Source organism: Sciurus carolinensis, chromosome 8 (assembly GCF_902686445.1).
Source record: "Sciurus carolinensis chromosome 8, mSciCar1.2, whole genome shotgun sequence".
In the NCBI taxonomy this organism is placed as follows: Eukaryota; Metazoa; Chordata; class Mammalia; order Rodentia; family Sciuridae; genus Sciurus; species Sciurus carolinensis.
In genome coordinates, this window is record NC_062220.1 from 147537491 (window position 1) to 147564538 (window position 27048).

At 62.6% G+C, this 27048-nt stretch overlaps 1 protein-coding gene across 3 annotated transcripts; it reads left to right on the plus strand.

The window, feature by feature from the left end:
- The first annotated feature begins 868 nt into the window (after positions 1–868).
- Positions 869–25986, plus strand: Hip1r (huntingtin interacting protein 1 related). 3 transcript variants are annotated; one of them, XR_007109798.1, is made up of 32 exons: positions 872–1050; positions 13609–13672; positions 13940–14082; positions 14219–14275; positions 15179–15259; positions 15633–15709; positions 15994–16055; positions 17980–18120; positions 18952–19009; positions 19091–19166; positions 19298–19438; positions 19556–19617; positions 19764–19836; positions 19907–20090; positions 20167–20255; positions 20329–20445; positions 20522–20623; positions 20851–21045; positions 21471–21618; positions 21695–21781; positions 22148–22255; positions 22429–22565; positions 22777–22887; positions 23144–23202; positions 23333–23363; positions 23441–23503; positions 23763–23863; positions 23972–24077; positions 24184–24307; positions 24431–24457; positions 24532–24738; positions 24820–25986. XR_007109798.1 is itself a non-coding variant. In XM_047561015.1 (32 exons), exons 1-32 carry the CDS (start codon positions 958–960, stop codon positions 24865–24867), a joined length of 3207 nt encoding a protein of 1068 aa, XP_047416971.1. In that variant the 5' UTR covers positions 873–957; the 3' UTR covers positions 24868–25986. The 3 variants fall into 3 exon arrangements, 2 of the variants coding, with proteins under 2 accessions (XP_047416972.1, XP_047416971.1); XM_047561015.1 differs by having other exon boundaries at positions 873–1050; positions 24396–24457; XM_047561016.1 differs by lacking the exons at positions 22777–22887; positions 23144–23202; positions 23333–23363; ... (5 more) ...; positions 24532–24738; positions 24820–25986 and having other exon boundaries at positions 869–1050; positions 22093–22255; positions 22429–22566.
- The last annotated feature ends 1062 nt before the right edge of the window (positions 25987–27048 follow it).

A 27048-nucleotide genomic window follows, 5' to 3' on the forward strand; every position in this document is an offset into this window, starting at 1 on the left:
AGGATTTCATTTACGTTTTTTACTTTAGTAAATAGCAACCTTGGCATCTTCCCTGCGCTGCTTTGTCGTCCTCACACGGACTGCTCCGGGGGCTCTGGACCCACCCCACGCCCTGCGAGAGTAACAGCTGCACTTGTTAGAGATGCACAGGAAGGGGAGCGGAACTGTGTGCGTTTTACATGTTATGTAAGACCATGGAGGCGAAGCATTATTCTGGTTGTGCTGCCTTTGACCAGACTCACGGAGGCTCGATTTGCCCTGGCCAGTTGTAACAGAACTTGGTGAGTTCAGGAATGGGGCAGGAAGAGAATGGACTGTGCCCCCACGCCCAGGAGCAAGAGCGGGAATTTTGTGATTGGATTTGGGACGGGTCTAGAGGTTAGGCAGGGCTGGGCGACGTTTGGTCCTGCTGAGTTAGGAAGCAGGGCATCAAGGCATGCCGGGTGTCCTGCGGGGGTCTGAATGTCCAGGGGCCAGGAGTCCGGCAGGGCTGGGGTGCAGGAGGCCCGGGGGAAAAGAGATGCTGGGGGTGGGGCGTGCCGGAGTCCCAGGGGACTCGGGTGCAGAGGCAGGCGTGCCAGGAGTCCCAAGGGGAAAGAGATGCAGGGGGCGGGGCGTGCCGGGAGTCCCCGGCGTCCCCGGCTGCAGGGAAGGGTGTTCCTATAGTCCGGGGATGCAGGGACCGGCGTGCCGGGCCTCCCGGGGATCGGGGTGCAGGGGCCGGCGTGCCTGGAGTCTGGGGGTGCAGGGGTGGGCGTGCCTGGAGTTTAGGGGTGCAGGGGCGGGCGTGCCTGGAGTCCCGGGGCGGGGCACGGGGCGGGGCGTCCGGGGGCGAGCCCGGGGGCGGGGCGGCGGCGGCTCCTCCCCGCGCGGTGCGGCGGCCTCGCTGTGCCTAGGCTCGGGCGGCGCGGGGCGCCTCAGTCTGCGGAGCCGGGCCGGGGAGCGGGCGGCGGCAGCATGAACAGCATCAAGAACGTGCCCGCGCGGGTGCTGAGCCGCAGGCCGGGCCACAGCCTGGAGGCCGAGCGCGAGCAGTTCGACAAGACCCAGGCGAGCGCGGGCGGCGGGGCCCGGGCGGGCGGGCGGGCGGCCTGTGTCCGCGCGGCGCGCCGAGCTCCGCGGCCCGAGCGCCGGCGCAGGTGAACCGGAAGCCGCGGCGCGCTCGCGGACGCTGGGGCGGGGAGGCGGACGAGGGCCCAGGAGGTCGGGAGCGCGGGGCCGGGGTCGGAGGTGGCTCGGAACGAGGTGGCGGGAGCGAGGGGTTGGGGCGGAGCTGGCCCTGGATCGAGGTGGCGGGGAACGAGGAGCCGGGGCGGAGCTGGCCCTGGATCAAGGTGGCCGGAGCGAGGGGCCGGGGCGGAGCTGGCCCTGGATCGAGGTGGCCGGAGCGAGGGGCTGGGGCGGAGGTGGTCCTGGATCGAGGTGGCGGGAGCGAGGGGCTGGGGCGGAGGTGGACCTGGATCGAGGTGGCCGGAGCAAGGGGCTGGGGCGGAGGTGGTCCTGGATCGAGGTGGCGGAGAACGAGGGGCTGGGGCGGAGCTGGCCCTGGATCGAGGTGGCCGGAGCGAGAGGCTGGGGCGGAGGTGGTCCTGGGTCAGGGTGGCGGGGAACGAGGGGCTGGGGCGGAGCTGGCCCTGGGTCAGGGTGGCGGGGGAGCCTTGGGTCAAGGTGGGGAGGGGCGGGGGGCCCGGGCCCAGGTGCGGCCCCGGCCCGGCTCCTGCTGCTCCTCCCCCTCCTCCCCGGCTGCGAACAGATGCCCCACCTGGGGAAGCCATGCGTTTCCTCGGAGGAAACTCTCTGCTTCCTTTTCTCGCGAGCCGTGTCCAGGGCCGCACAGTGGCTTATTATCTGCCGGGTGAAGTTTCACGAATGTCGCCGGACTCGTTTGCCCGCTCCGGGCCCCGCATAAACAGGCGGCCACCCCCGGGGTCCACCCGGCGCCGACAGACGGAAACTTCCCCGGCCGGCTTCCTGCGCACCCACGCGCGCTTCCCTTCCCGGGAGGCTCATCCTGGGAAGGTGCTGGGAAATTAAATAATGGCGCGGGTGTGTATTTGTACATTGTTGGTGCCGAGGGCCCACGATGGAGGCGTTGTGTGTCTGGTGTGCTGTTCCGCTTCTATTTTACAAACTGTGAGGTGTTCTGATGCCTGGGGCAAACTTGCTCCTTTGCCAAAATAAGCCAACCAAGACTGAAATGGCTGAAAATTTTTACTTAAGAAATAAAGGAAGCCAAAAGTACCACCCCTACCTTGGTCTGAATCAGGTCGCTGATATTTGCATTTGTGGCTGCCCTGAGCAAGTTCCTTCCCTCCTGCCAGAGCCAAGAGCAGAGACTTCTGCGGTTCCTTTCAAAACAGGTCAGCACTACAACAGCTTTCCTCTTGACATAAGAGAAAACTCAGGGAGCCCTGCTAACCTTTGTGCTTGTGAATGACAATAAAAGTGATAGTAAAACCTCCCGATGGGGGTCCGGCATGCCAAGAGCAGGCACCAGCTTGATTGCAAATGATTAATTTGTCCTTGTCATCATCGTCATCTGGTCCAGCCTGGAAAGCTTCTCATAAAAACAAATGTGGCATTTAATTTAAAGTCATTAATGCATAATTAATTGTGTCAGGACTTACAGAACATAGGAAGAAACACTTAACTGGCAGAGAGAATCTGATGTGAGGAACTTGGTTTATTCACTGAATTTTTTTTTTTTTTTTTTTTAAGATTGCCTGCCTGCCTGTCTTTTTTTTTTTTTTTTTTTTTTTTTTTTTGCAGTGCTGGGGATTTGAACCCAGGGCCTTATGCTTGCAAGGCAAGCACTCTACCAACTGAGCTATATCCCCAGCCCAGATTTCTTGTCTTTTAAGGAGGTGGAGGAGATGAGATTTAAAGGGCTGTGTTCCTTGGTCTTACTCTTAAATGATAAGGGCACCCTTCCTGATGGTCAGAGATAGTCTCTGACATAGAACCACATAGTTTGGTGGCTGGTCTATAAACAGAAGGCAGATTATTTTGTTTCATTTTGCTCTTTGGGTCTTTGAGGAACTGAAAGAGTTACTTTAAATGAAGAACTTTGTAATGGGTGAATCTCAGAGGACTCATCCTCTCCAGCCCCCCACCCTTTTTGGGCACAGATGGCATTGAGGTCCCCCGTATGAGTTTGCCTGTCTTCACTGTGACTTATGGAGGGATGTAAAAATGAGGTTTTGTAAGTGGTTAATATTTAATTAGACTGTTCCCAGAAATATCTAGTGCGCTGCCAGCCAGGCCCCTTGGTGGAAAGGGCCTGGAGAGCTGAGGTTGCTGCTTCTGTGTCTCCTTTGGGACAGAAAATAGTACATCCAATGCTGGGACCAGCTTCCTTTTGGAGCATGCTGCCTGTCTTGACATTGGCTTCAGTGCCTGCGCTGCCGGCTGGCTTAGAATTTAAGTCCTCACCAGCTACCAGCCTGATCTCTCAGCTCTTGGGCTCCTGGTCAGGAGGAAGAGAAATGCTTCCATGTTTGTTTTCTGGACGGGACACACCCTGTTCTACACAGGTCTGTGTGTTTAGCTCTCAGGAGTGTTGAGGGAGGTGGTCGTGGTTTCTCTGGCCAACGGTGCTTGTGGCTCTGGCACCATGTAAGCACATTATGATTCCGTGGAGTGTCCGAGTGCCTTTGGTGATAAATACTCCCTTTCAAAATGAAAGGACAAAATTTTATTGACTGCTTCTCGTATTCTGAATACAGAATACTGCAGAATAGAACCGGGACTGAAGCTCTCACCTGTAATCCCAGTAACTCAGGAGACTGAGGCAGGAGGATCACACGTTCCAGGTCCGCTTCAGCAACTTAGCGAGGCCCTGTAGAAACTGAAAAGGACTGGGGGCATAGCTGGGGTGAAGTGCCCGAGTTCAGTCCCCAATGTTGCCAATAAGTATATAATTTCCTAAAAATTTAGAAATAGAATTACCTTGTGATCCAGCACCCCTGGATTCAATTCCTAGAATCCCTCCCCCCACAAAAAAAAGGATACTACAGATTACAGCACACCTGTATTCTGAATGCAGAGATTGCCTGCACCATTAACAAGATGGCGTGACTTCGTGGAACACTCTTATAGACAGGTAGACCTGATTTCTGGCCTGTTCCCTGGGTGCGTTGCTTCATTCCTGAATCTGTTTCCTCGAAAACAGGGATGACTCCATTGACCTCACAGTAAGGTATGAGAGACACTGCCACAGGCTGAGCGATGGCCCCTGGAGATGTCCACATCTTAATTCCCCAAACCAGTGAATGTGTCACATTACTTGGTAAAGGGAATTCAGGTTGTAGATGAAACCAAGTTGCCCAACAGCTGACCTTAGGATGGGGAGATTATCCTGGGTTACCAGGTGGGCCCAATGCAATCACAAGGGTCTATTAATGTAGACAAAGGAGGCAGGAGAAGAGGTCAGAACATGACTCCCCCAGCCAGGGGTGGCTTTGCAGGTGGAGGAAGGAGCCAGCAACCAAGGAACACGGGTGCCACACACAAGCTGGAAAGGCAAGGAAATGGTGTTCCTATCCCCCAGAACCTCCAGAAAGGAAAGCAGCCCTTCTGACACCTTGCTCTTTGTCCTGTGAGACCCTTTCCAAACTTCTGACCTCCAGAACAGTAAGATGACATATTGGTGATGTTTTAAGCCACAAAATGTTTAGCAATTTGTTATAGCAACCATCGGGAACGGATACATGCTACATGAAAAGGATGTGGTGCAGCACCTAGCACATAGTAGGGGCTCAGGAAAAAGCTAGCCATTGTTCTCCCTACCCCCCCCACCCCCGTCCTGAAAACATTTTCTACCTGAGACAGGTTGCAGGCCTCCGCTGTGAAGGACAGCCATCTTTGAAGCATGGCACCCCCGAGGACCCAGCAGATAGGCCTGGGACGTGCTAATTGTGGAGTCCTGCTTCCTCCTTCACCTGCAGGCCTATTTGCATCTCTGGACCACAGTTTACCCCACAGGATGTGGACGCAGAGCCTCTTCCTGTCAGGTTAGGATGAGAGAAACCCTTTAGGTCCCAGCGCAGGGCCGCCTGGCCACTGCTCACAAGGCCAGAGCAGCGAGTTGGCACTAACCGCAGAGAAAGCTGCCCAGGCATGAGGTGAGGGGGCCCTGGGGAGGGGCTGCCAGGAGGAGTGGCTCTGGGAAGCGGTTCATAGGTCACCTTCCAGGGCAGCGACACCTCCTCTGCAGTCCTGCAGGACCCAGATCTTATAAAGATTAACATTTATTGACAACTGAGGACGGCTGGCCCGGCCGCAGATGCCTCCCAGGAGAAACAGTGGAAGAGCCACAGGTATGAGTTTAGGTGGTCAGTGGCCTCTGGAAAAAGTAAATGGAGGCCAGTGATGTGCCTGGCCCAGTGCGTGAGTCCTGAACACCGGGGCGTGCGTTCTGCTCTCCCACGGAATCTCCGAAGTCTGGTGTGTATGGGACACTTGCAGCTTCTGCTCGTCTGGACTCCACCTTTGGAGTGCCCAATAGTGACACCTGGCCAGTGGCCACTTTTAGACTTGCAAGTCCAGAAGCACCTGGGGAGCTTTTAAAAATGCCAGTGTCAGGGCCTCCCAGGGCAGTGGGGTGCAGGCACTGAAGCTCTGAGCTTTCCGCGCCCGTGTTCCTGGGGAGTCTCAAGGGCACAGACAGGTGCCTGGGCTGGTCCTGAATCACTTTCTGCTTGAAAGTGATTCCCAATTGTGGGGTTTCATTTAGACCCCTGGTCCCTGTGCCCTGCACTGCTGGCCACCCCTCTGACCTCTAGGTCACTAGCCCCTGTCCGGCCCTCATGTAAATGTGTATAATAATAGAAATAGGTCCTCGACCCCGAGTTTGGGAAGAATTCTCACCCTGTGGTGAATGGCCAGGATGCCCCCCGCTGCTTCTGGCCACTGCCACAGGACTGACTGAGCCCCACGCCACCTCTCAGGAGGCAGCAGGCCGACTCCTCCCCACCGTTCCCCAGGCAATGGCACTTGAACAGAGGCAGGCGGGGCTCACCCCAGCCTGGGAGGCCGCCCCCAACCCCACACGAACCCCTGAAGTGTGACCAGACTCCTGGACTGCTAGAGGCCACCTGGCCCTGCCTGGGTGTCACCTGAGCCACCTGCTGGTCAAGTGGGGGCAGAGCTGCCTACACTTGACCCCTTCCTTCCCCCAGGACACACTGGTGAGGCCCACAGACTCTGCATCTGTCATCCTGGTTCTGCTCTCTTGGGTATCCCGTGGGAGGGTAAAAATCATTCTTGTGCCCCACTCTCTGCCACCAGAGGGACATGAGCTATGGTACACGCCTGCAGTTAGGAGCCGGGGTCAGGCCTGGCCCTATACTTCATGCCCTGGACCTGTTTCCTCACCTGCAAAATAGGGATAGCTCTAGGACCCAGTGAGGGGCTGTGGACCGGCAGACGAGCACCTGCCTGGCTGCAGGAGTGCAGTCACCTTCGCATGGTGCAGAACCAGAGAGGGCCGGAGGAGGCAGGAAGCGCCTCCCAGTGCCCTGAGCTTGGCCGTGGAGCCAGGGCTGGAGAGGAGCAGAGGTGGGGAACGGCTGCCCCTGCCAGGAGCTGGGCGCCCCTCTGGTGCTGTCCAGGAGAGGCCCAGACTCAGGTGGACTGTCCACAGGCAGGGTGGGGCGAGGGCAGCCTGGAACTCCTGCAGAACCGCCCCCTTCCGAACGGGGGCAAGAGTGTGGCCGAGGCTCTGCCCTGACCTGGCCTTGAGGCCCATGTTCAGCCAGCTGCCCTGAGCCCTTGTGAATGAAGCCCAGCCGGCCACTTGATCCCGCCGCTCAGTCCCACAGCGCTGAGTGGCAACCCTCAGGTTGAGTCTAGGCCTGCTTGGCTGAGGGACAGGGAGACCCAGCTGGCTCACCTGAGCTGCTCAGCCAGCCTGGTGCTGCCGGTGCCAGCTGTGCTGTGCCAGTTGGCCGTGCCCCTCCTCTGCCTGTGACCCCGTATTTATTTCAGTGCTGACTCAAATATCACCTTGTTTGAGAAGCTGCCCCCCCCCCCAGCCTTCCTGCACCTTCCTAGTCCTGGTGCATGATGCATGCTGTGTCCCCATGTCCCTGTCACACCACAGCCATCCAGCAGATCCGGGAGAAGTGGACAGATGTGAGGCTGGGGAGTTTGCCCCCAGGGCCGGCAGCTGTTCAGAGGCACACCGTCCACTGCACCCTGAGATCCTCAGGCGAGGACAATATGCCTGGCCCTGGGCCCTGCTCAGCAAGTGCCTCTGCACGGGGGCAGGGCTCTGGGCCCACGTGTCCCATCTTTGATGCTGTCCTTGTCGAAGCCTGGAAGGCCAGTGGGGCCACGCTGGGGATTCTGAGCTGCTGGGGAAGAGTTGGTTCCGGTGGGACTGTTTTTCCTTCTGATAAAATAAACACGGCGCCAAGCTGCAGTAGGTGTGTCTGCCTCGGAGTGAGTGACTCAGTCCCCTGGCTTGTGGGACAGACAGGTCTGCGGTGATGTCACCAGTGCCCCGGGAATGGAACCGCCCAACGGGCTCCTGTCCATTCCGGAGCCAGCACAGCGGAGGCGTGACTCAGGGCCGTCTTCCTGCCCCCACGTGTCACCCTACAAAGCCCAGAGCGGAGGTGGCCATGGGTTGGGCTGTGAATTTGTTGTCAGTGTCCAGAGCACGGGTTCTCCCCACAGGGCTCTCTGTCCTCTGCCCAGCGCGGCTTCCTGAACAGAGGAGGTGGCGGGGAGGAGAGCGGGCCGAGCGGCAGGGCCCGTCTCGCGTGGACTTCCTGTCTGCGAGGTGTCCGGCCTCTCCTGGCTGCACGCACGCGGCCCATCCTCGCAGCCTCGGCCACAGAAACCCTGTGTTTGCGGTCATCAATGGCCTTTGAGGTGGCCCCGGCGCCTGAATGGGCGCTTTCTGTCCCTCAAGCCACCCTTTGAGAGTGCAGGGCGAACTGACGCGGCTCTGCCAGCGCCGCTCGGCGCTCTCTGAAGGACGTTTTTGTCCCGGCCAAGTGCGCTGTGCGGCCTCGTGATAACGGCCAAGGAGCTTAAGTCTGATTCATCGCAGGCCGGTTTTAAAAATAGAAATGGCTTGATGGCTACTTTACTATCCACTAGTGGTGAAGTGACAGCCGGAGAAAGAGGCCGCCTGCAAGTGTCCCTGGGCGTCCGAGTGGCCCACTCGCCTTCTCCCGAGAGGACCTTGCGACTCCAGGCGTCGGTTAGGGCCTCGGAGGTGCAGCCACCCTCGGCTCTCGGGGGCTGGTTCCAGGACCCCCGAAGGTGCAAGCTGCCGGTGTGAGTGCTGGAGCGCTGCGTGCGCGCTCTCGCCCTCCTGCGCGCGCGCTCTTGCTCTCCTGCGTGCGCGCCTTCGCCCTCCTGCGTGTGTGCCACACCCTCCTGCGTGCGCGCTCTCGCCCTTCCGTGTGCGCCACACCCTCCTGCGTGCGCGCTCTCACCCCCTGCATGTGCGCCTTCACCCTCCTGTGTGCGCGCCCCACACCCTCCTGCGTGCTTCAGGTCCTGGGCTCCGCCCCTGACGCAGCGTGAATATAAATAGCTGTCACCCGTGGTGGTCACGAAACTGCCAAGGAAGGAGTCCGCACAGGCATTGTCCCCCACAAAGTGCCCATCCTGCCAGTCGGTTGAACCTGCGGGAACAGAACTCGTGGGTGCAGAGGGCCACCCTTCTTAGTTCGGGTTAGAGACGGGGACAGAGTGTAACTGACAGGTTCCTTCAGGTGACAGGCACTCCGGATGAACTTAAACAAGACCATGGAATGGTGGCTCTAGGGGGTCTTGAGGGAAGGTCCCAAGGGATTGCTGATGCTCAGAGCTCATGGTGGGAAGAGGCTGAAGTGGGCACTGGCTCACCATTCGAGGGACAGAGGCAGGCACTGGACACGGTGTTGTATTATTTCTTAAATATTTATTTTTTTTTTTTGGTGGTACTAGGGATTGAACTTGGGTGCTCTACCGCTGAACTGCATCCCAAGTCCTTTTTTTATTTTTTTGAGACAGGGTCTTGCCAGGTTGCTGAGGCTGGCCTCAAACTTATCATCCTCCTGCCCTAGCCTCCTGAGTCGCTGGGATTGCAGGCGTGGCCACTGCACCCACTCTGGCACAGTGCTTCGGGCAAGCTTTGTGTACCTTCCTGCTGCTGCTCTGCAGTGCTAGATGGAGCACAGGCCTCACACTTGTTTGTCCAGTGAGGTGCTGCTGAGCTGCTCCCGCCGGAGCTTCGTGCACATTCACTGTGTGAGAGACCTGAGGGTTTTCTTTTCTGGCCTCACTACCAGGGAAGATAACAGCAGGGCAGGGGAAGCGTGAAGTGGGGCTCCCAGTGGGCGGGGAGCATGCAGGCCAGGGCCCTGAGGCTTCAGGGTGCTGCCCCCGGCAAGGGAGGGGCTGGGTGAGAAAAGCCACTCTTCCTGTTCTGTGGGCTTCTGGGGAGGATGGCGGCACTTCCCTGAGTCCCCAGTTCTCCTTGTGCTGAGCTCTGTGGACTCAAGAGTCCACTTAGCCCTGATCCCCACCCAAGGGCCTCAGGCTTCCAGAGCTCAGCTGTGGAACTGGGGCCCCCTCTGTGCCCCAAGCCTGAGGCTGCTCCCTGAGCTGTCTCTCTCCTACTTCTGTCACCCTCTGGTTTGTGAGAGGTCCCACGGCTGGTGGGCAGTACCAGGCGAACCCCTCTTGCTGCCTGGCCTCCCTAAGGCACCCGTACCCACGACTTTCTGGAGCCAGTGCTGGGCGGGGCAGCTCTGGGGCAGTGGCGCCTTGCCTCCCTGGGTCTCCTGTCTCCTGACAGGGCACCCTCTGGGTGCCCCTGGGGTTGCAGTCCAGGACCCAGTGTTGACATGGGCCTCTCAGGAGCCAGTGGGCTGGGTCTGGCCTGGTGTTGGGATGGTGTCCTCAGCCTTGACCATGGGCCTCTGCTGCTCCTCAGTGGGTTTTTCCATCCGACAAGGACAGGTTATCCTGGAAGCAGGGGCAGGAGTATCCTGAGGGCGCAGGCTCCCTGATGAGGCCTTCTGAGAGGCTCGCCTGGCTACAGGACAGAAGCCACCTGCGAGGGATCCCAGGGTGGGTAAAAGCGAGGCTTCAAGTCAAGCCTCAGGAATGTGGGCCTCCTGGCCACACCTGCCCTCCCGGCCTGACCCTCTAGTATCTGTGGTATGAATAAAGCCCCAGTCCAGTCTGTGACCTGACTGGCAATCAGGCCACGTCCTCTAGTGTTGGTGGACCATGGAAGCTGGGATCCTGTCTGTGTTGACCTGGGTCTCCCTCCTGGAGATAATCATGGCCACATAGCCCAGAGGCCACCTAGCAGGTGCCCAGGTCAGTCCACAGGGCCAGGGATATAGTGTGAGTCCCCCCAACTTCTAGCTGAGGGAGCACGGGTGGTCGCTGGGTCCTGTCGCTGCGTGAAGGGCTGAGAGCAGCCCCCGCGTGGTTGACCGTGACCCTGAGCAGCGACTAGCCTTCAAAGCCTCCTCATCCACCTGCTTCTAGGGTCCCTGTGAGGACTGAGACCCTTGCAGCCAAGTGCCCAGCACGGGCCTCATGTGGTTGATCTTACCGTTCTGTCACTGAGACTGGCCTGCTGGCCTGCAGCACGCGCATTCTCCACGAGCTTGGTGACACGGCAGTTCCCAGGGTGTGTCCAGGGTGTGTGGCCCTCCTGGAGCTCAGACCCTTCCATCGCCCAGCATGGGGTTGTGGGGAGGATGTAGGGCTCCGGGGGGGCTCCGGGGACAGGTGTGCACTGCTGGCTTGTCCAGTGCAGGAGCAGCAGCAGTGGCCTGTGGCCAGGATCGGTCACCTGCCCCCTCTGCCTACCCTCGCCACTCTCTTCCCCAGGCCCCAGCAGTGTCTTTACAGCTGCCACAAAGCCCGCCTCCGTTGTGCCTGTCCTGACAGAGGGACCCTCTCCTGCCTCTGTGGACGCTGTTGTGCCACACGCTGTCCCTGGGTCCCCAAGTGCCCCCCTGCCCCAGCCACTCAGAGTTGTAGAAACTGCTCTTTCAGGCTGCCTGGCTCATTCTGTTAGCAAGACCAGACGCTCTCCACCTCCCTGTGACCCTCCTCAGCTCTGGGTCTTCCATGCTGACCCCGAGGTCTGCTCAGGTGGCGTCTCCCTCCGTGGCGATGGACCCGCTGGCCACTTTGCCTGTGTCCGCGCTGCTGGGATTGTCTGGCCCGGGGGCTGAGGGAATCACAGGTGGCCAGCGGCCCTCCAGCTTCCCTTCACCCTCCTTCCCTCCACAAAGCCACACTGATCCTCCAGGCACCCTCGGGTGACAGAGCGGGAACCAGGTGTCGCTGAAGGCAGGCCTCCTGGAGACTGACCCCAGAGCAGAGCTGTCACACAGGGAGGCTCCCAGGGCACTGCCAACTCTGAAGCCCCTTCAGGTGACCCTGAGCCACTCCTCTGAGGAAGGTCCAGGACAGAAGGCTTGGGTGGGGGCCGGGGTCAGCTGGGGCCGGCCAGGCCCTCTCCTGGGACCAGCCTGGCTGCTGCCTGAGAGGAGCAGCGAGTACCCATGGCCAGCAGTGCCCACGACCTCCCCTGTGAGCACTGGGCCTCCTGCACAGCGCCGGGTGCCCCACACGTCTGCCCGCCCGCACACAAGGGGGCTGTGTTCCCCGGAGCCGCAGGAGGGCAGGGCGGGGAGCAGGCATCCCTGGGGCCACCCACTGTGCCGGGTGCTGTCCTGGGGCCGCACTCCCGCAGCCTCCTTGGCCTGCTTTGTGCGGTTTCCCACGTGCCGGGCACTGCAGGGCTGGGGGGCAGAAGGCTCCTGGCAGACTGGGAGAGGGTGGCACGTCAGGAGCCTATTGTTGTTGGGGGGCCGGCAAGTGGGCAGCAGGAGTCGGGGTGAAGGGCAGCAGGTGAAGGGGCGCTCTCCAGGGTCAGGCCCGCCGCCCTTCCCTGGGTCCTCCGGGGCCGCGGGCCGTGTGAGCAGCTTCGCCCTTCTTGCTGGGAATCTTCCAGGCCAGGTGGCAGTCGTCACTGGACCAGCTCAGGTGACAGCCCAGCTGGGGCTGGGATTACACACCGGGAGCCAGGACGCTGCTGGCTTCTGAGCCACAGCCGCTCGCCAGCTGCCTGGGGAGGCGCAGCCCACCTGCCCCCTGAGCCCTGCACTTGGGGGTGGTGCCGGAGCTGTGTGGCTGTTGCTGAGGACGCGACTTCGAACCCCGGCTTTTCCCTCGTTAGTGGGGCAGACAAGAGGCACCCTGTGCCTCATTTTCTTCCTCAAGAAAATGTCCTTCCAGCCACCTCTCAGGGCGCTGCCAGAGGCTGGCTGCTGCCAGACCTGGTCCTCCCAATGGCCATTGCTGTGGACAGTGTCCCCTCTGCGGGAGTGATGACCCCTGGGCATGGAGCCGCAGAGGCTCCAGCAACTTCACCATGGCCCCTGGGTCACTGCTCTTCCTCAAAGGAGCAGAAGTCCAGAGAGGCCCAGGCTGGGCCAACAGGACGACAGGTGGCCGGGCAGCCTCGTGTCTGGCCGGCCAGTTTGCAAATGAGGGAGCCAGAGCCTGTGTCCTCAGGACCCTGGTACAGCGAGGCAGCAGGGTTGGCTGCAGCCCCAGGCCCCCACATCCCAGTGAGCCACCACAATGGGCCCTGTGTGCAAAAGGGGGTCAGCACGCTTGGCTGGGTGGCAGTGTGCAGGGGCCGCCTGGATGGCCCCAGGTCTGCGCATGCACCAGAAAGGGCCACTTGGCTCCGCTGGGCCTCCCCTGGGTACACAGAGGACACGGCGCCCCAAGATGAGTGGGTGGCAAGCTGCCCACAGTAGGCCCTGAGCCGACCGAGTCACCGCTGCGTAGGGCAAGGCAGGGACCACCTGCGTGTCGGGCAGGTGCCAGACAGCCTCCTGGCGTGGCCCCTGACTCGGCCCAGCTGGCCATGGCTGGGCAGCCGTCAGCCCACAAGTGCTGACAGCCAGGTGGACAGAGGCTGTCAGACCTGCCACCAGAAGAAGTACGGTTGGTGACAGCACAAGCCAGGTGTCCCTGAGCCTCCTGCAAAGACAGTCGCCTCGGGGCCCTCACAGGAGGCACGTCGCTGGGTGGAGGTGGAGCTGGCCCTGGGGCAGGGCAGCGGGGACTGGAGCGCGAGGCTGAAACTCAGACGGGAGGAGCCTCCTGCCTCCCTCCTGCCCCTGGGCTGCAGCGGCCATCCCCTTGGTGGCAGGAACTGAGCCAGGACACAGTTCCTAGGGAGGCAGCCCACAGGCGACAGGCCGTTTCTTTGTGGTGCCCTTGCCCGGGGCCCTGCCTCCCGAGGGGGCACGACGCCTCCTTTGGCCCAGGGAGCTCTACACGGCCCTGCCCTCAGGCATGCCTCCCTGGGGCCCGGGGGCCTCGTCCACAGAGGCGCCTCCTGGGCCATGAGCCCAGCTTCTGTCCCCCCTCCCTGCGCCCGGTGACTGGGTGCCTTTGTCATCCTTGTCTGCTGTAGACGCTCTGCCTGGGCTGCTCAGGAGCGAGGGCCCCTCCAGCGTCACCACACTCGCCTCCGCCTCGCTGTGCGGCCCTTGCGGGTGGTCTCTCCAGGCAGGGCGTGGGTGGGCTTCTGAACTCTGCCTCCCTTGTCCCTTGCAGGCCATCAGCATCAGCAAAGCCATCAACAACCAGGAGGCCCCCGTGAAGGAGAAGCATGCCCGGCGTATCCTGCCCACTGCCCAGGCTGGGGAGAAGGTGGACGGGCGCATGGTCCCACCCGGGTGGTGGGAATTGGGGCAGTTCGTCTGGACACACGTCCGTGACCTTGCCCTCTGTCTTGTCCCCTCTGCTGAAGACCCTAGCCCTTGTTACCTGGGGCAGAGGGTGGGGGCAGCCCAGTCCTCCCACCTCTCAGTGCAGCTGCGTTTACCCAGCCGCCCTCCCCGCACCCCCGTCTCTGTCCTCTTGCACTTGACCTTGACCTGTGCAGGTATCATCCTGGGCACTCACCACGAGAAGGGGGCCTTCACCTTCTGGTCCTACGCCATCGGTCTGCCCCTGCCCAGCAGCTCCATCCTCAGCTGGAAGTTCTGCCACGTCCTCCACAAGGTCCTCCGAGACGGGCACCCCAATGTGAGTAGTGGCCCTGCCCTCTGGCCCCAGGAGGGGCAGGGAGCCGGGGCCCGTCAGAGTCGGGCCTCAGCTCTGGGCTGCCCGGCCCAGCCTGCTGCCCTGGTGGGAGCCGGTCAGCTTGCCCTTCCCTCGGCAGGTGCTGCACGACTGCCAGCGGTATCGGAGCAACATCAGGGAGATCGGAGACCTGTGGGTAGGTGTGGTGCGGGCCTGGGGTCCAGGCGGGCCTGCCCGGCATGCAGGGGGCCTCCTGGGCAGTGAGGACAGTCCCCTGTCCATGTGAGGTCGCACTGTGCACGTAAGGCCACGTGCAGGGCTTTCCCAGCACGTCACTGCTGGGCCTCCAGCCCCAGAGCAGGCAGGCCCTTTAGTCCCTGCAAGTCAGAGAGCGTGGCAGCCCCAGGCCAGCGTCCCAGGGAGGCAGCTAGGGAGCCCATGTGACGGCCACAGGCCCCAGGGCTCCCCAAGACCAGCTGGTGTGGAGGGGGTTGGAGATCCACGCCGCCCACGGTTCCCCGGGAGCTGTGCTCCGGGTCCGCTCCAGGCCCTCAGGAGTTAGGGAGCCAGGCGGGAAGAGGGCCTCGGCCAGGCGCTCTCTCCAAGCACCTTGGCCAGCCTGCAGCCCGGGGCAGACCCAGAGGGAGGCGAGGGCTCCAGCTGGGGCATCGCCTGTCAAGGTCTCTGCGTTTTATCCGTGTCCCTTGAAGTAAAGGGAACAACGTCCACTGTGCCCTGAGCAGACACAGGCCCAGGGCCTTGAGGGGAGGAGACTCCTGCAGGATCGAGCCTCCCCGCCGCCCCCAGCACTTCAATGCTCTGTCCCAACTCAGACCTGGCCATTGCCCTGGACAGAGAGCTCTCTGCTCACCAGTTTCTCTGGCAAGAATGATAAGGAGTAAGATGGAGAAGAAAAAGAAAGCTCGAGGGGGGGGGGGGGGCGGCAGGCGGCCCTCGAGTGGACCAGTGACCGAGTGGGAGAGGGTGGCCCTTGCTCTGGTCCCTTCACCTCATTCCTTGACTGGCCCCACGCCTGCCCAGGCCCTGGGTTTTCTGGGTGTGTTCTTAGGGCAGCAGGTCACCTGGGTGTTCCCTGCAGGGGCACTTGCATGACCGGTACGGGCAGCTGGTGAGCGTGTACACCAAGCTGTTGCTGACCAAGATCTCCTTCCACCTCAAGGTAGTTTCCTCTGGACGTCGTGGGGCTGAGGGACTGTGGGCTGTGCTCTTTGGTGTCCTGGGTCATCAAGGAGGATGGGATCTGCCCAAGTGGTCTGTCCACTCACCGGGAGGCCAACACGAGCTACTAGGACTGCTTGGCTAATCCCAGCTTGTCCTGTGGCCAACCTGTGTCCTGCCTGGCTGCACCCTGACTCCCCTGTGGGCTCCCTCCAGCACCCCAAACCCTCAGCCAGCCTTTGCCTGCTGGGCCACAGTAGCCACAGCCACCTGGGAGCTAGAGCAGTCCTGGGACAGAGCCGGCTCTGCCCCGAGCTGGGTGGGACCTGAGTGTGGGCTGCCCAGCACGGCTGCAGGGTGGGGTCTCTGTGCAGCACCCCCAGTTTCCTGCCGGCCTGGAGGTGACAGATGAGGTGTTGGAGAAGGCGGCTGGGACGGATGTTAACAACATGTGAGTGCGTGGCTGAGACCCTGCTCCTCTCCTCCCTGCCTCGTGCCCTGGTGTCCCTGGAACCCCCGCCCCCGCCCGCTGCCCCCAGGCCAGGGTGTTGAATGAGCCCGTGGCCTGAGGTTGAGCGTCCTGCTCCCGGGAGAGCGGGCTAGCTTACTGGGCGGTCATTCGGACTCCAGCGGTTTGTCCTGTGTGCAGGCAGGTGGGGGGTTGCACCCTGTTCCGCCGGGGTCTTGGGGACAGGGTTTGCCCAGCCTCCCTGACCCTGCCCGCCTTCTCTGCAGCTTCCAGCTCACCGTGGAGATGTTTGACTACATGGACTGCGAGCTGAAGCTGTCCGAGTCAGGTGAGCCTCCTGCCAGGACACACGAGGGTCTGAGCTGCCGCTGAGTCGGGAGGACACCAGCGACCACACTGCTGTAGCCTGCTGTGTGCATGTGTGTGCGTGCGTGTGTGCGCGTGTGCGTGTGCTGACATGTGCGTGTGTGTGCACGTGTGCGTGTGCGTGTGTGTGTGTGAGAGCCACCCCCAGCCCCTGACTTACTGAAGTGCACCTGCCCCTCTGGGGGGGTCTGTGCCCCTCCCAGGAACAGGTGGTGAGGCCTCCTGGTGCCTCCAGAGCACAGTGGAGGAGCCTCCGCTGCCACCCGGACCCCAGCCCCTCTGGTGTGTCCAGGGAACAGTCTCCGCTGTCCTTGGGCCCGTGTGGGCATCGTGTTGTCCGGGCTTGGGCCGTGGGGAGTCCCGTTTCTAGGTTCCTGCCTGGCCTTGGGGCGTCTGCAGCCCTCTCCCCGCCACCACCGGACAGAGCCTGAATTGTGTTGCCCATTTTCTGCCCTAAAACTTAGTCAGTTTCCCAGCCCAGGAACCGGCAGCCGTTGGACAGGAAATCTCGGGCTCGCCCTCCCGGGCCAGGGGATTGTTTGAAGGCAGCTCCAGCCGTCTGGGGTGACTCAGTGCTCTCCGTGGCAGGGCAAGACGCGGACACCTTTTAAGGGAAAACTGGAAGCTGGGAAGAGGCCAGACAGCCTCCCCGCACCCCCGGCCTGGACTGAGGCTGGCTGAGCCCCGTGGGCAGTCTGTCCCAACTTGATGCTGAGCCCTCCGCACCTGGGCAGGCTGCCCGGGACCTCACAGCGTGTGGCCCAACCGAGCAGCTGGCCTAGGGGACCGGCTGTGTCCTGGCACACATGCGCTAAGCCCGGGCCTCGGCACACGGGAGGAAGCCCATGTGGGCAGCAGTGGCCCCCACGAGGGAAGTGGAGAGAACCTGCTGGTCCCCACCCCTGGCCCTGGTGAAGCACAAAGGTGGGGCACCGAGGCGCTGCCAGGTGCCAGTCTGCTGCTCGGGCACCGGGCCCCTGCCACGGCTGCCTCAGTGGGAAACAAACGTCCGAAGGCCCTCAGTGGGTAGCTGGCTGTGGGGTGCCGAGCACGCAGTGGGGAGAGCGGGAGTGTCTGACTGCTGTGGTCAGGGAGGACCCAGACGCCAGTTGGTGTGAAACGGCAGATGGAGGGCCACGTATCCCACGAGCACGGCCAGAGGTGCACTTGCCTGTCAGACACGGGCGGCGTGGCGAGGCCTGGCCCTGCCCACCCTGGCTCTTGGCTGTCACTGCAGAGGTTTGCAGCTGGCCCCACCCCAGTGAGGCCAGAGCTGAACCCCAGGGGCCCAAGGGCTATTCTGGAATGGCCAGATGTGCCCAGCATGGGGCCAGCTGGCTGTCCTCCCACCCTGGCTCGCTTCCTGCTCTTTGTCATTCCTCTGCCCCGGGGAGGATGCCAGCCAGGACCGGCAGCCTCATGTTCGTCTTTGTCCCCCCCCAGGGCCTGATTGTCAAGGGCCCCCCGGGAGGTCGGGTTCCAGGGTCACTTGTGCTTGCAGAGCTGAGTCCTGAGCCCATCACTGTCTCCACAGCTGTAGGAAGGGACCTGGGTGACAGTCTGAAGCTCCTTTCTCTAAAATTTAGAATGGGTTTGAGGCCCAAGGGTAGGGGGCTCATTGACCTTGACCTTGACCTTGGGCTTGCTTTTGGAGAGGGGTGGCCACCGGCACAGGGTGCAGTGAGGAGCACGTTGGTGTCTGAGACCTGGGGTAGAGTCCCACTTCCCAACCAGGTGGTCTGCAGCAGCTGCCCACAGCCATGGCCACCTCTTCACGGTGGCGTGATGATGTGAGCGGCTGCCATTCCTGGGCTGCCCCTGATGTGGCCGTCCACGCAAGCTGTCCCGGGCCAGCTCTCACGCCTTGTCTCCCACTTCCCGTGCAGTTTTCCGTCAGCTCAACACGGCCATTGCTGTGTCCCAGATGTCCTCAGGCCAGTGCCGCCTGGCCCCGCTCATCCAGGTCATCCAGGACTGTAGCCACCTCTACCACTACACGGTCAAGCTCATGTTCAAGCTGCACTCCTGTGAGTGACTGTGCGGCCCCAAGGGTGGCGTCCGTGTGCCTCGGGTCTTTTGGTGTTGGCTGTGTTGGAAAGGAGTGTGAGGAGTTAGTCTAGGAAGAGCGACAGTCAGCTTGTTACCCACCACATGACGTGTTTAAAGAGAAGAGGAAATCACTGTTTTCCAAAGCAGAGAAAGACTTGGTAGAGTTTCGTTTTGCTTGGTACTGAGGATGGAGCCCAGGGGCACTTGCCACTGAGCCACATCCTGAGCCTTTTTTATTTTCTGAGACGGGGTCTCACTAAGTTGCTTAGGGCCTCACTAAGTTGCTGAGTCTGACCTTGAACTTGCAATCCTGAATCACTGGGATTACTGGCGTGTGCCACCGTGACCTGCTTAGTTTTAGGCTTTTGCGACTGAATGCCTGACTCAAAAAGGGACAGGGCCCTTCGCCTGCTCCTGAGTTCATCCTGCCACGTTCTCTGGGGAAGCAGGAGCAGAAAGGCACCTTTGCTGAGCCCGAGGGTTTTGACCTCCTTGACCCTCGAGAGGGGTGTTGGGACCCCGCTGAGAACTGCCAGCTCAGGATGCACGCACCATTCTCACCCCGAGTGTGTCATCACCCCAAAGCTGGGCACAGCTTGCAGCTCACTGCTTCTCTAGCTCAGAAAGTCAGAGCCAGGCCTCCCCGGGTCTCACCCACCTCCCAATACGCCTTCCTATGCGGGGCAGGCCTGGCCCGGTCATGGGTGCTCTCTAATCTCTGACGGTCCAGAACGTGGAGGAACACGGGAGGGGACAGCGCCCAAAAGCAGTGTGTGGAGAAGAAGCCCCTAAATCTGTGCTGTCCCCAGGTCTCCCGGCAGACACCCTGCAGGGCCACAGGGACCGGTTCCACGAGCAGTTCCACAGGTACCCAGCGGGCAGGACGAGGCTCGGCCGGGATGCAGGCCGTGACCCCTCGGTGACTGTCCCGCCCGCCTCTCTCCTCAGCCTCCGGAACTTCTTCCGCAGAGCCTCCGACATGCTGTACTTCAAGCGCCTCATCCAGATCCCCCGGCTGCCCGAGGTGCCCGCACCCTCCCTGACCGCCAGTCCTCCAAGGATGCGGGGCAGATGGCTGTCCCCACCTGGCTCGGGGACAGTGGAGACTGGGCTTCCTCGGGGCTGTTGAGTAGCTCTCCTCTGCTGCCCCTGCAGGGACCCCCCAACTTCCTGCGGGCCTCAGCGCTGGCTGAGCACATCAAGCCCGTGGTGGTGATCCCCGAGGAGGCCCCCGAGGATGAGGAGCCCGAGAACCTCATCGAGATCGGCACTGCGCCCCCTGCTGGGGAGCCCGTGGTAAGCGCCCTGCCGCCCCTCGTCCAGCCCCGCCAGCGCACAGCCGGGGCGCTGACTGGCCTCCCACCCTGCTGGAGGCACGGGTGTGGGACAGGTGACTGTGCTCTGCTGTGGCAGGTGGTGGCTGACCTCTTCGATCAGACCTTTGGACCCCCCAACGGCTCCCTGAAGGACGACAGGTGAGGCCCACGTGCGACGGCTGGGCGGGGCGGGCCGGGCCTCCCTGAGCTGTCAGGAGGCTTCTGCTGCAGAGGCCTCCGCGGGCTGCAAACTCGGAGACGCCCGCCCCCAGGGGCGCGGGTGAGCCCAAGACTTCTGTCCCCAGGGACCTCCAGATCGAGAACCTGAAGCGGGAGGTGGAGCTGCTGCGGGCGGAGCTGGAGAAGATCAAGCTGGAGGTGAGGGCCGCGGGCGGGGTGCCGCCTGCCGCGCTCGGGCAGGGCCCCACGCTGTCCTCCTGTGCCGCAGGCCCAGCGGTACATCTCGCAGCTGAAGGGCCAGGTGAACTCCCTGGAGGCCGAGCTGGAGGAGCAGCGGAAGCAGAAGCAGAAGGCCCTGGTGGACAACGAGCAGCTCCGGCACGAGCTGGCCCAGCTGCGGGCGCTGCAGCTGGAGGGCTCGCGGATCCAGGGCCTGCGCGAGGAGGCTGAGAGTGCGTGGGCGCCGGGGGCGCCGGGAGGTGCCCTGCCGCCCTGCCGCCCGGCCTCATGCCACTCCTCTCCTGGCAGGGAAGGCCAGCGCCACCGAGGCGCGCTACAGCAGGCTGAGGGAGAAGCACAGCGAGCTCATCAACACGCACGCCGAGCTGCTCAGGAAGGTGCGCACTGCCTCCGCCCGGGGCGGGCAGCCCCGCCGGGGCCGCAGAGCGAGCCTGTCCCCTGCCCTTGCAGAATGCAGACACGGCCAAGCAGCTGACGGTGACACAGCAGAGCCAGGAGGAGGTGGCGCGGGTGAAGGAGCAGCTGGCCTTCCAGATGGAGCAGGTGAAGCGGGAGTCCGAGATGAAGGTACGTCCCCTGCGTGCAAGGCCTCGCCTGCATCCCCCGAGCCCCGCTGCCCCAGTGACACGCTGTCCTGTCCCAGTTGGAGGAGCAGAGCGACCAGCTGGAAAAGCTCAAGAGGGAACTGGAGGCCAAGACCGGAGAGCTGGCGCGTGCGCAGGAGGCCCTGAGCCGCACGGAGCAGGTGCCGTGGGGCAGCTGCCAGGTGGAAGCCGCCTCTTCCCCGTGAACGGGGCCGGCTTGGGTGTCGCCGGGTTCAGGGGCCCTCCGTGGGTCCCAGATGCTGCTGTGACCCAGCCCCAGGGGATACATGGAATTAGGACCCAGCCCTGACCCTCCTGGGGGCAGAGAGGAGAGGTGGCTGCGGGGTCGGTGAGTCGGGTGGACCTACTCACGGACACGTGCCCACAGAGTGGGTCGGAGCTGAGCTCCCGGCTGGACACGCTGAGCGCGGAGAAGGACGCTCTGAGCGGGGCCCTGCGGCAGCGGGAGGCCGAGCTCTTGGCGGCCCAGAGCCTGGTGCGCGAGAGGGAGGCTGAGCTGGGCCAGGAACAGCTGCGCGGCTCCCAGGAGAGGGGCGAGCTGCAGGGGCGCCTGGCGGAGAAGGTATGGCCTCCCCACAACCATCGCCACCGCGGGACCTCCGCCGGCACACCCCTAGCCCCAGCTCCCGTCCCCCTACCTGCCCGGCGCGTCCTGATGCCCGCTTTCCCCTTCAGCTCCCTCGGGCTGTCGGCTGGTTGGTTCTCGTTTCCCTGGTGGCGGGTGCGGGCATCTCGCGCATGCCACGTGCCTCTGGCCAGACCCTTTGCCTGCGGCTGGGTTTTGCGCTGAGCTGCTCACCGCCTGGCAGGCCAGCAGCCGGCCCTGTGGGGAAAGGAGCCTCTCTGGGCTCTCCGGCCCCCAGCACAGGGCAGCCCTTCCCACCGCCAGACGCAGAAGGGCGACTGGTGGCTTGACCCCGGGCTGGGCCACATCCCTGGGCCTTGGGCTGGGGCCTCTAGGCCACCTGTCCCCGCCTCCCTCGGCAGGAGTCCCAGGAGCAGGGGCTGCGGCAGCGGCTGCTGGACGAGCAGTTCGCAGTGTTGCGGGCTGCCGCCGCGGAGGCCCAGGGCGCCCTGCGGGACGCCGTGAGCAAGCTGGACGACCCCCTGCACCTGCGCTGCACCAGCTCCCCAGGTGCGCTGGGCGCCTCCCGCACTGAGCCTCCTTCCCCAACCGCGGCTGGGGCCTCATGTTCTCCTCGTGCTTTCAGACTACCTGGTGAGCAGGGCGCAGGCAGCCCTGGACTCCGTGAGTGCCCTGGAGAAGGGCCACACCCAGTACCTGGCCTCCCCTACAGGTGAGCGCCTCTGGCCTCAGCTGGGCCAGGCAGGGCAGGGGCGGGAGGGAGGATTTCAGGACTGCGGGCAGCCGAGCAGAGGGCACTGCCCACTCCCCAGGGACGCGGTTCCCGTGGGCAGGCAGCCTTCACCACTGGGGTGTGACTACCAAGTGTCCTCAGAGGGTGGCAGGTGAGCCTGGACCCTACAAGTTTGGTCCTGCCCTGCTGCCCCTCGCTGCCCCTCGCTGCCCCGCCTTGAGCCCTCCTTTCCTCATCCATGAACTGGGGGCACTGGGGCCACATCTTGAGCTTGTCCTCACGTTCCCCAGCACCAGGGTCTTGTTGCTTCCCACCCAGTGACCTCAGCCCTGTCCACCTACACAGATGCCGCCTCTCTGGTGGCAGCCCTGACCCGCTTCTCCCATCTGGCTGCGGACACCATCGTCAACGGTGGCGCCACCTCCCACCTGGCCCCCACCGACCCTGCCGACCGTAAGTGGGCTCCCGGCAGCAGTGTCTGGCTGCCTCCCCAGCTTGTCTCCCACGGGGGTCTCCACAGTATGTTGGGGAAGGTGGGCCTGCAGCCAGGCCTGGGCCTGGACCAGGGGGAGGGGCTTCACCGGGGTCCTGGGTGGAGGCTGTGCTCACAGCCCTCTCCCCCACAGGCCTGCTTGACGCGTGCAGGGAGTGTGGAGCCCGGGCTCTGGAGCTCCTGGGGCAGCTGCAGGATCGGCAGGCTCTGCCAAGGGCACAGCCCAGCCTGGTGCGGAACCCCCTGCAGGGCATCCTCCAGCTGGGACAGGTGAGATGCACAGCTCAGCCCCTGGGTGGGGGTGTGGGGTCCCAGCTGCTCTGCCTTCCCCCTGGGCTGTGCTCAGTGGGTGTTCCTGAACAGAGCTGCAGCCACAGGACCCAGGGCAGGGCCTGTGCCCCTCCAGAACCCCGTGGTCCCTGGACCTTTGCCCCGGCCTATGTGCTTGATGGAATTGAATCCACCTGACTTGTCCTCCCAGGAGCTGAAGCCCAAGAGCTTGGATGTGCGGCAGGAGGAACTGGGGGCCATGGTTGACAAGGAGATGGCAGCCACGTCTGCAGCCATTGAAGATGCTGTGCGGAGGATTGAGGCGAGGACTGGGCTGTAGGCTCCCCCCGTTCCTGCAGGAGTCTGTGGGGGCTGGAGGCCCTGGGTTGGGTGGGTGTGGCTTCATGTACTCCTGGAGTCAGCCTCTGGACTGGGGACAGACAGCACCTCTCAGGGGTCCCTGAGGTCAGAGCTGAGGGTAGGAGGTGGTCCTGGGTTTCCCGACCGTCAGGATGGCAGTCTCTGGGGTCCCCTTGCTGCTCTGCTCCAGCCAGCTCACAGCTCTGTCATTGGTGCAGGACATGATGAACCAGGCCCGCCATGCGAGCTCAGGGGTAAAGCTGGAGGTGAATGAGAGGTGAGCCCCCAGCCCCCCACTGTTCCAGGAGGCTTCACCCTTCGGCTGCTTAGGTCTTGAGAAAGGAAGGCCTGGGCCCAGCCCGGGTCACGTGTACAGCAGCCAACCAAGCTCCCCGTTCTCTCCCCAGGATCCTCAACTCCTGCACAGAACTGATGAAGGTGAGTGGGTGCTGGGACTCAGGAGGGCTGTTTCACAGCTACCCTGAGGATCACACGTGGCATCTTGGTCTCGGCAGGCCATCCGTCTCCTGGTGATGACGTCCACTAGCCTACAGAAGGAAATCGTGGAGAGCGGCAGGGTGAGGCTCGCTGGTTGGGCCCACAGCATGGCAGCGAGGGGTAGACCCCAGGGCCCCTCACCCCTTCATGCTCGAGACTCCTGAAATATACAGATGAGACGTGTGCCTCCTCGCAGTGTCCCTGGCATCTCAGCTGAGACCCCACCCCAGGAAGGTGTCAGGGTGTGCCCTGTGGCTATGGTGAGGGGACCTGGGGACCTGTTCCCACCTGCGATGTCCTTGACTGGCCTGTCCTGCACTGTCTTCTCATTGCCACTAGGGGGCAGCCACACAGCAGGAATTTTACGCCAAGAACTCGCGGTGGACTGAAGGTCTCATCTCGGCCTCCAAGGCTGTAGGCTGGGGTGCCACACAGCTGGTGTATGTCATCGGGTGGGGTGGGTAGGGTCTGAGTGGCCTGGGGGGTCGGTGGGGTTCTGAGGGTCTCGGAGCAGGATGTCCCCCGCCCTCACTGGCCCTGTCCCCCAGGGAGTCCGCCGACAAGGTGGTACTGCACAAGGGCAAATACGAGGAGCTCATCGTCTGCTCCCACGAGATTGCGGCCAGCACGGCCCAGCTGGTGGCGGCCTCCAAGGTGAGCCACACCCCAGGCGCACAGCCCAGCCTCCATGCTGGGCCTGGTCCTCGGGTGCGCAACTGCCCAGGGCTGCAAGCCCAAGGCCTGCCTGACCTCCCCCCAGGTCAAGGCCAACAAGCACAGCCCGCACCTGAGCCGCCTGCAGGAGTGCTCCCGCACCGTCAACGAGAGGGCTGCCAGCGTGGTGGCCTCCACCAAGTCAGGCCAAGAGCAGATTGAGGACAGGGGTGAGCACCTGGGTGTGGGTGGGCTGCTGGCTTCCGGGCTGGGCAGGAGTGGGCGCCCAGACACTTGCCCCTTGCCTCCTGGCCACAGACACCATGGATTTCTCTGGCATGTCCCTCATCAAGCTGAAGAAGCAGGAGATGGAGACCCAGGTAGGCAGCCGCGGTGTGACCTCTGGGAGGCGCCTGGGACTGGCCGGCAACGCTGACGTGGCTGTGGGGCACAGGTGCGAGTCCTGGAGCTGGAGAAGACGCTGGAGGCAGAGCGCATGCGGCTCGGAGAGCTGCGGAAACAGCACTACGTGCTGGCCGGGGTGATGGGGACGCCCAGTGAGGAGGAGACCAACCGGCCCTGCGCTATCCCCAGAAGTGGGGCCACCAAGAAGCCTCCCCTGGCCCAGAAGCCCACTGTGGCCCCCAGACAGGACCACCAGGTGCCTGGGGTGGGTGGCTGCCCAGGCTGTGGCCACGTGCTTCTGGCCTGGTCACTGATCCCCTTTCCTCTGACCCTGCAGCTGGACAAAAAGGATGGTGTCTACTCGGCTCAACTCCTGAACTACTAGGCTCTGCAGAGGTCCAGCAGGGCAGCTGGAGGTCGGGCCTAGCCTTGCGTGGCTGTCCTGAGGCATCCAGGGGCCCAGCCCCTGGTGCCCAGGCCTCCTGCCTCATCACGCAGATCAGTGTCCCCAAAGCCCTGGCCTCCACTGAGCCTGAAGAGCGTGGGCCACGTGGGTGGTTCACAGATAAGTCTCCTACCTGCAGCAGGAACTGTGGAGAGCAGCCAGGACCCTGCAGGCCTGAGCTGCACCTCTCCAGGAGATGCCTGGAGCGTTTCCAAGATTCCAAGTAAAGCCTAAGTTACAGTCAGCACTCTGGGAACAGGGTCTCTCTGCTTTCTGGACTCGGTGTCAGAGGCTGTAGGTGAACAGAAGGGTGGGGTCCCTGCTGGCTGTCAGGGACAAGGGTACAACATCCGTGGCCTTCTGGAGCACGTCACAAGGCACCCTTGGGCCATGTGGTCTTACGCAGAGCAGGTCTTAAGGTGGCTGGCGGGGCAGGGGGTGTCACGCCTTTCTCCCTGGGCCTGGTGCTAGAGTATCTGACGGGAGCCCCCAAGAGGAGGCCGGCACTGGGGAGGCCAGGCAGGAGTGGGCAGATGCTGCTGGCTGCTCCTGCAGGCACCCTGGCCCAGGTGCCACCTTCCTCCTGGGGTTCCCAACTCAGCTCTGCAGCTGCCTTCCCATTTCCAGTTTTCCATTCTCCTGACCTGGCTGCTCCCCAACACATACCCTGGGTGGTTTCCAGCTCTCCTGAGGATGGTGGCCCCCCAACTTGGCCAGAAAAGGCCCAGAAACCAGGATCCATTGGCCCACTTCCTAGGGGATCAGGAAGTCCCACTGGGAACCTCAGGGAAGGGCAGCCTGAGAGTGGGAGCCCTAGTCTTTTGCCTGCCCCTGTGGATCTGAAGAACTTGGGTTCCTGGAGCCCGAGGGATTGGCTAGGTGGGAGGCAGAGCCAGCAGCAGGACTGGATAAGTGCCTGGCCTACCTGTCCCTGCGCCGTCCACCCTGTGCTCTGGGAAGGCTGCCGAATAGAGCCCAGGTCTGGGGAGCCAGGTCCTCTGCCCGGCATTAGTGCTCCCTTGTGTTAAGGTTCTACTGCAATAAAACATGCTGACTGTTGTCACCAGTGCCCCAGTGAGGGGCTGTGTCTGCCTCTTCATTTTCCCTCAAGGCCCTGGACAGGGCAACCGTGGTTGCTGTAGTGACAGGAAAGCACTTGGGACATGGAACCTCAGCAGCACTGCTGCCAGTTCTGCCACAAAGTGCAGCTCTCCTCTAAAGCAGGAGGTCAAGTCGGTGGCCACCACCACTCCCAGGCTGGAGCCCCTGGTCTCTTGGGTCAGTGGCTAGCCCTTCAACTGCGTCTGGACAAGGGAGGGTGGCTGCTGACTGGCGGGAAGGGACGAATCCCAAGACTGGGTGTGGGTGGGAGCTGCCTCCCGTTGGTCTGCCCTCCACCACCTCGGCCACAGCCTTTCCACTCGTTAGTGCCCAAAGCATCCGGGTTCTGGAAAGCACAGCCAGCCTTGCCCAACCGGTCCCTAGCACACGGCGCAGGGCAGGCTGAGGGCCGAGCCTCTGCAGGATCACTGGCATCTACTGGACAAAAGGACGGTGTGGGTCAGAGGAAGCAAAGTGGGTTGCTCAGCTGGGCCTCCCCCAGGTCCTGCCCCTGGACACAGGGCCTGCGTGCCCAGGCAGGCTGAGTGGGAGGACAGGACCCAGCTGAAAGCACTTCAGTGAATCGCCACAGCGCGAGGGCTGTGGATGGAGCCCAGGCCTGGGCCTTGATTTCAAGACAGGAGGGCTTCAGAACACCTTGGTAGCCGGGGTGGAACCCAGGGGCACTTAACCACTGAGCCGCATCGCCCGCCCGTTTGAATATTTCATGTAGACAGTTTTGCTGACCTGCTTAGGTCCTCACCAGCTGCTGAGGCTGGCTTTACCTGCAGTCCTGCCTCAGCCTCCAGCACAGACATCCACAGGACCATGGTCTGCGCCACCTCACCTGGGCAGAGCACTTCAAAGCAAATGACTCTAGAAAACTGACATGACAGCTGACTACACTTAGTGACCCAAGGAAACGAGCTGACATTTGCATCCTTGATGATCAAACCTGAGTCAAGTGTCCTGTGCTAGAAATCAGAAGCCTACCTACCACTGTCAGCTCAGTGGCTGTCC

What these genes read in the sequence shown, in the direction of transcription:
- Hip1r (XM_047561015.1), top strand. Translation starts at nt 958, where the DNA reads ATGAACAGCATCAAGAACGTGCCCGCGCGGGTGCTGAGCCGCAGGCCG. An exon ending in AAGCTGGAGGTGAATGAGAG is followed by an intron (nt 23,203 to 23,332) that starts GTGAGCCCCCAG and finishes TTCTCTCCCCAG; the next exon opens with GATCCTCAACTCCTGCACAG. An exon ending in AAATCGTGGAGAGCGGCAGG is followed by an intron (nt 23,504 to 23,762) that starts GTGAGGCTCGCT and finishes CATTGCCACTAG; the next exon opens with GGGGCAGCCACACAGCAGGA.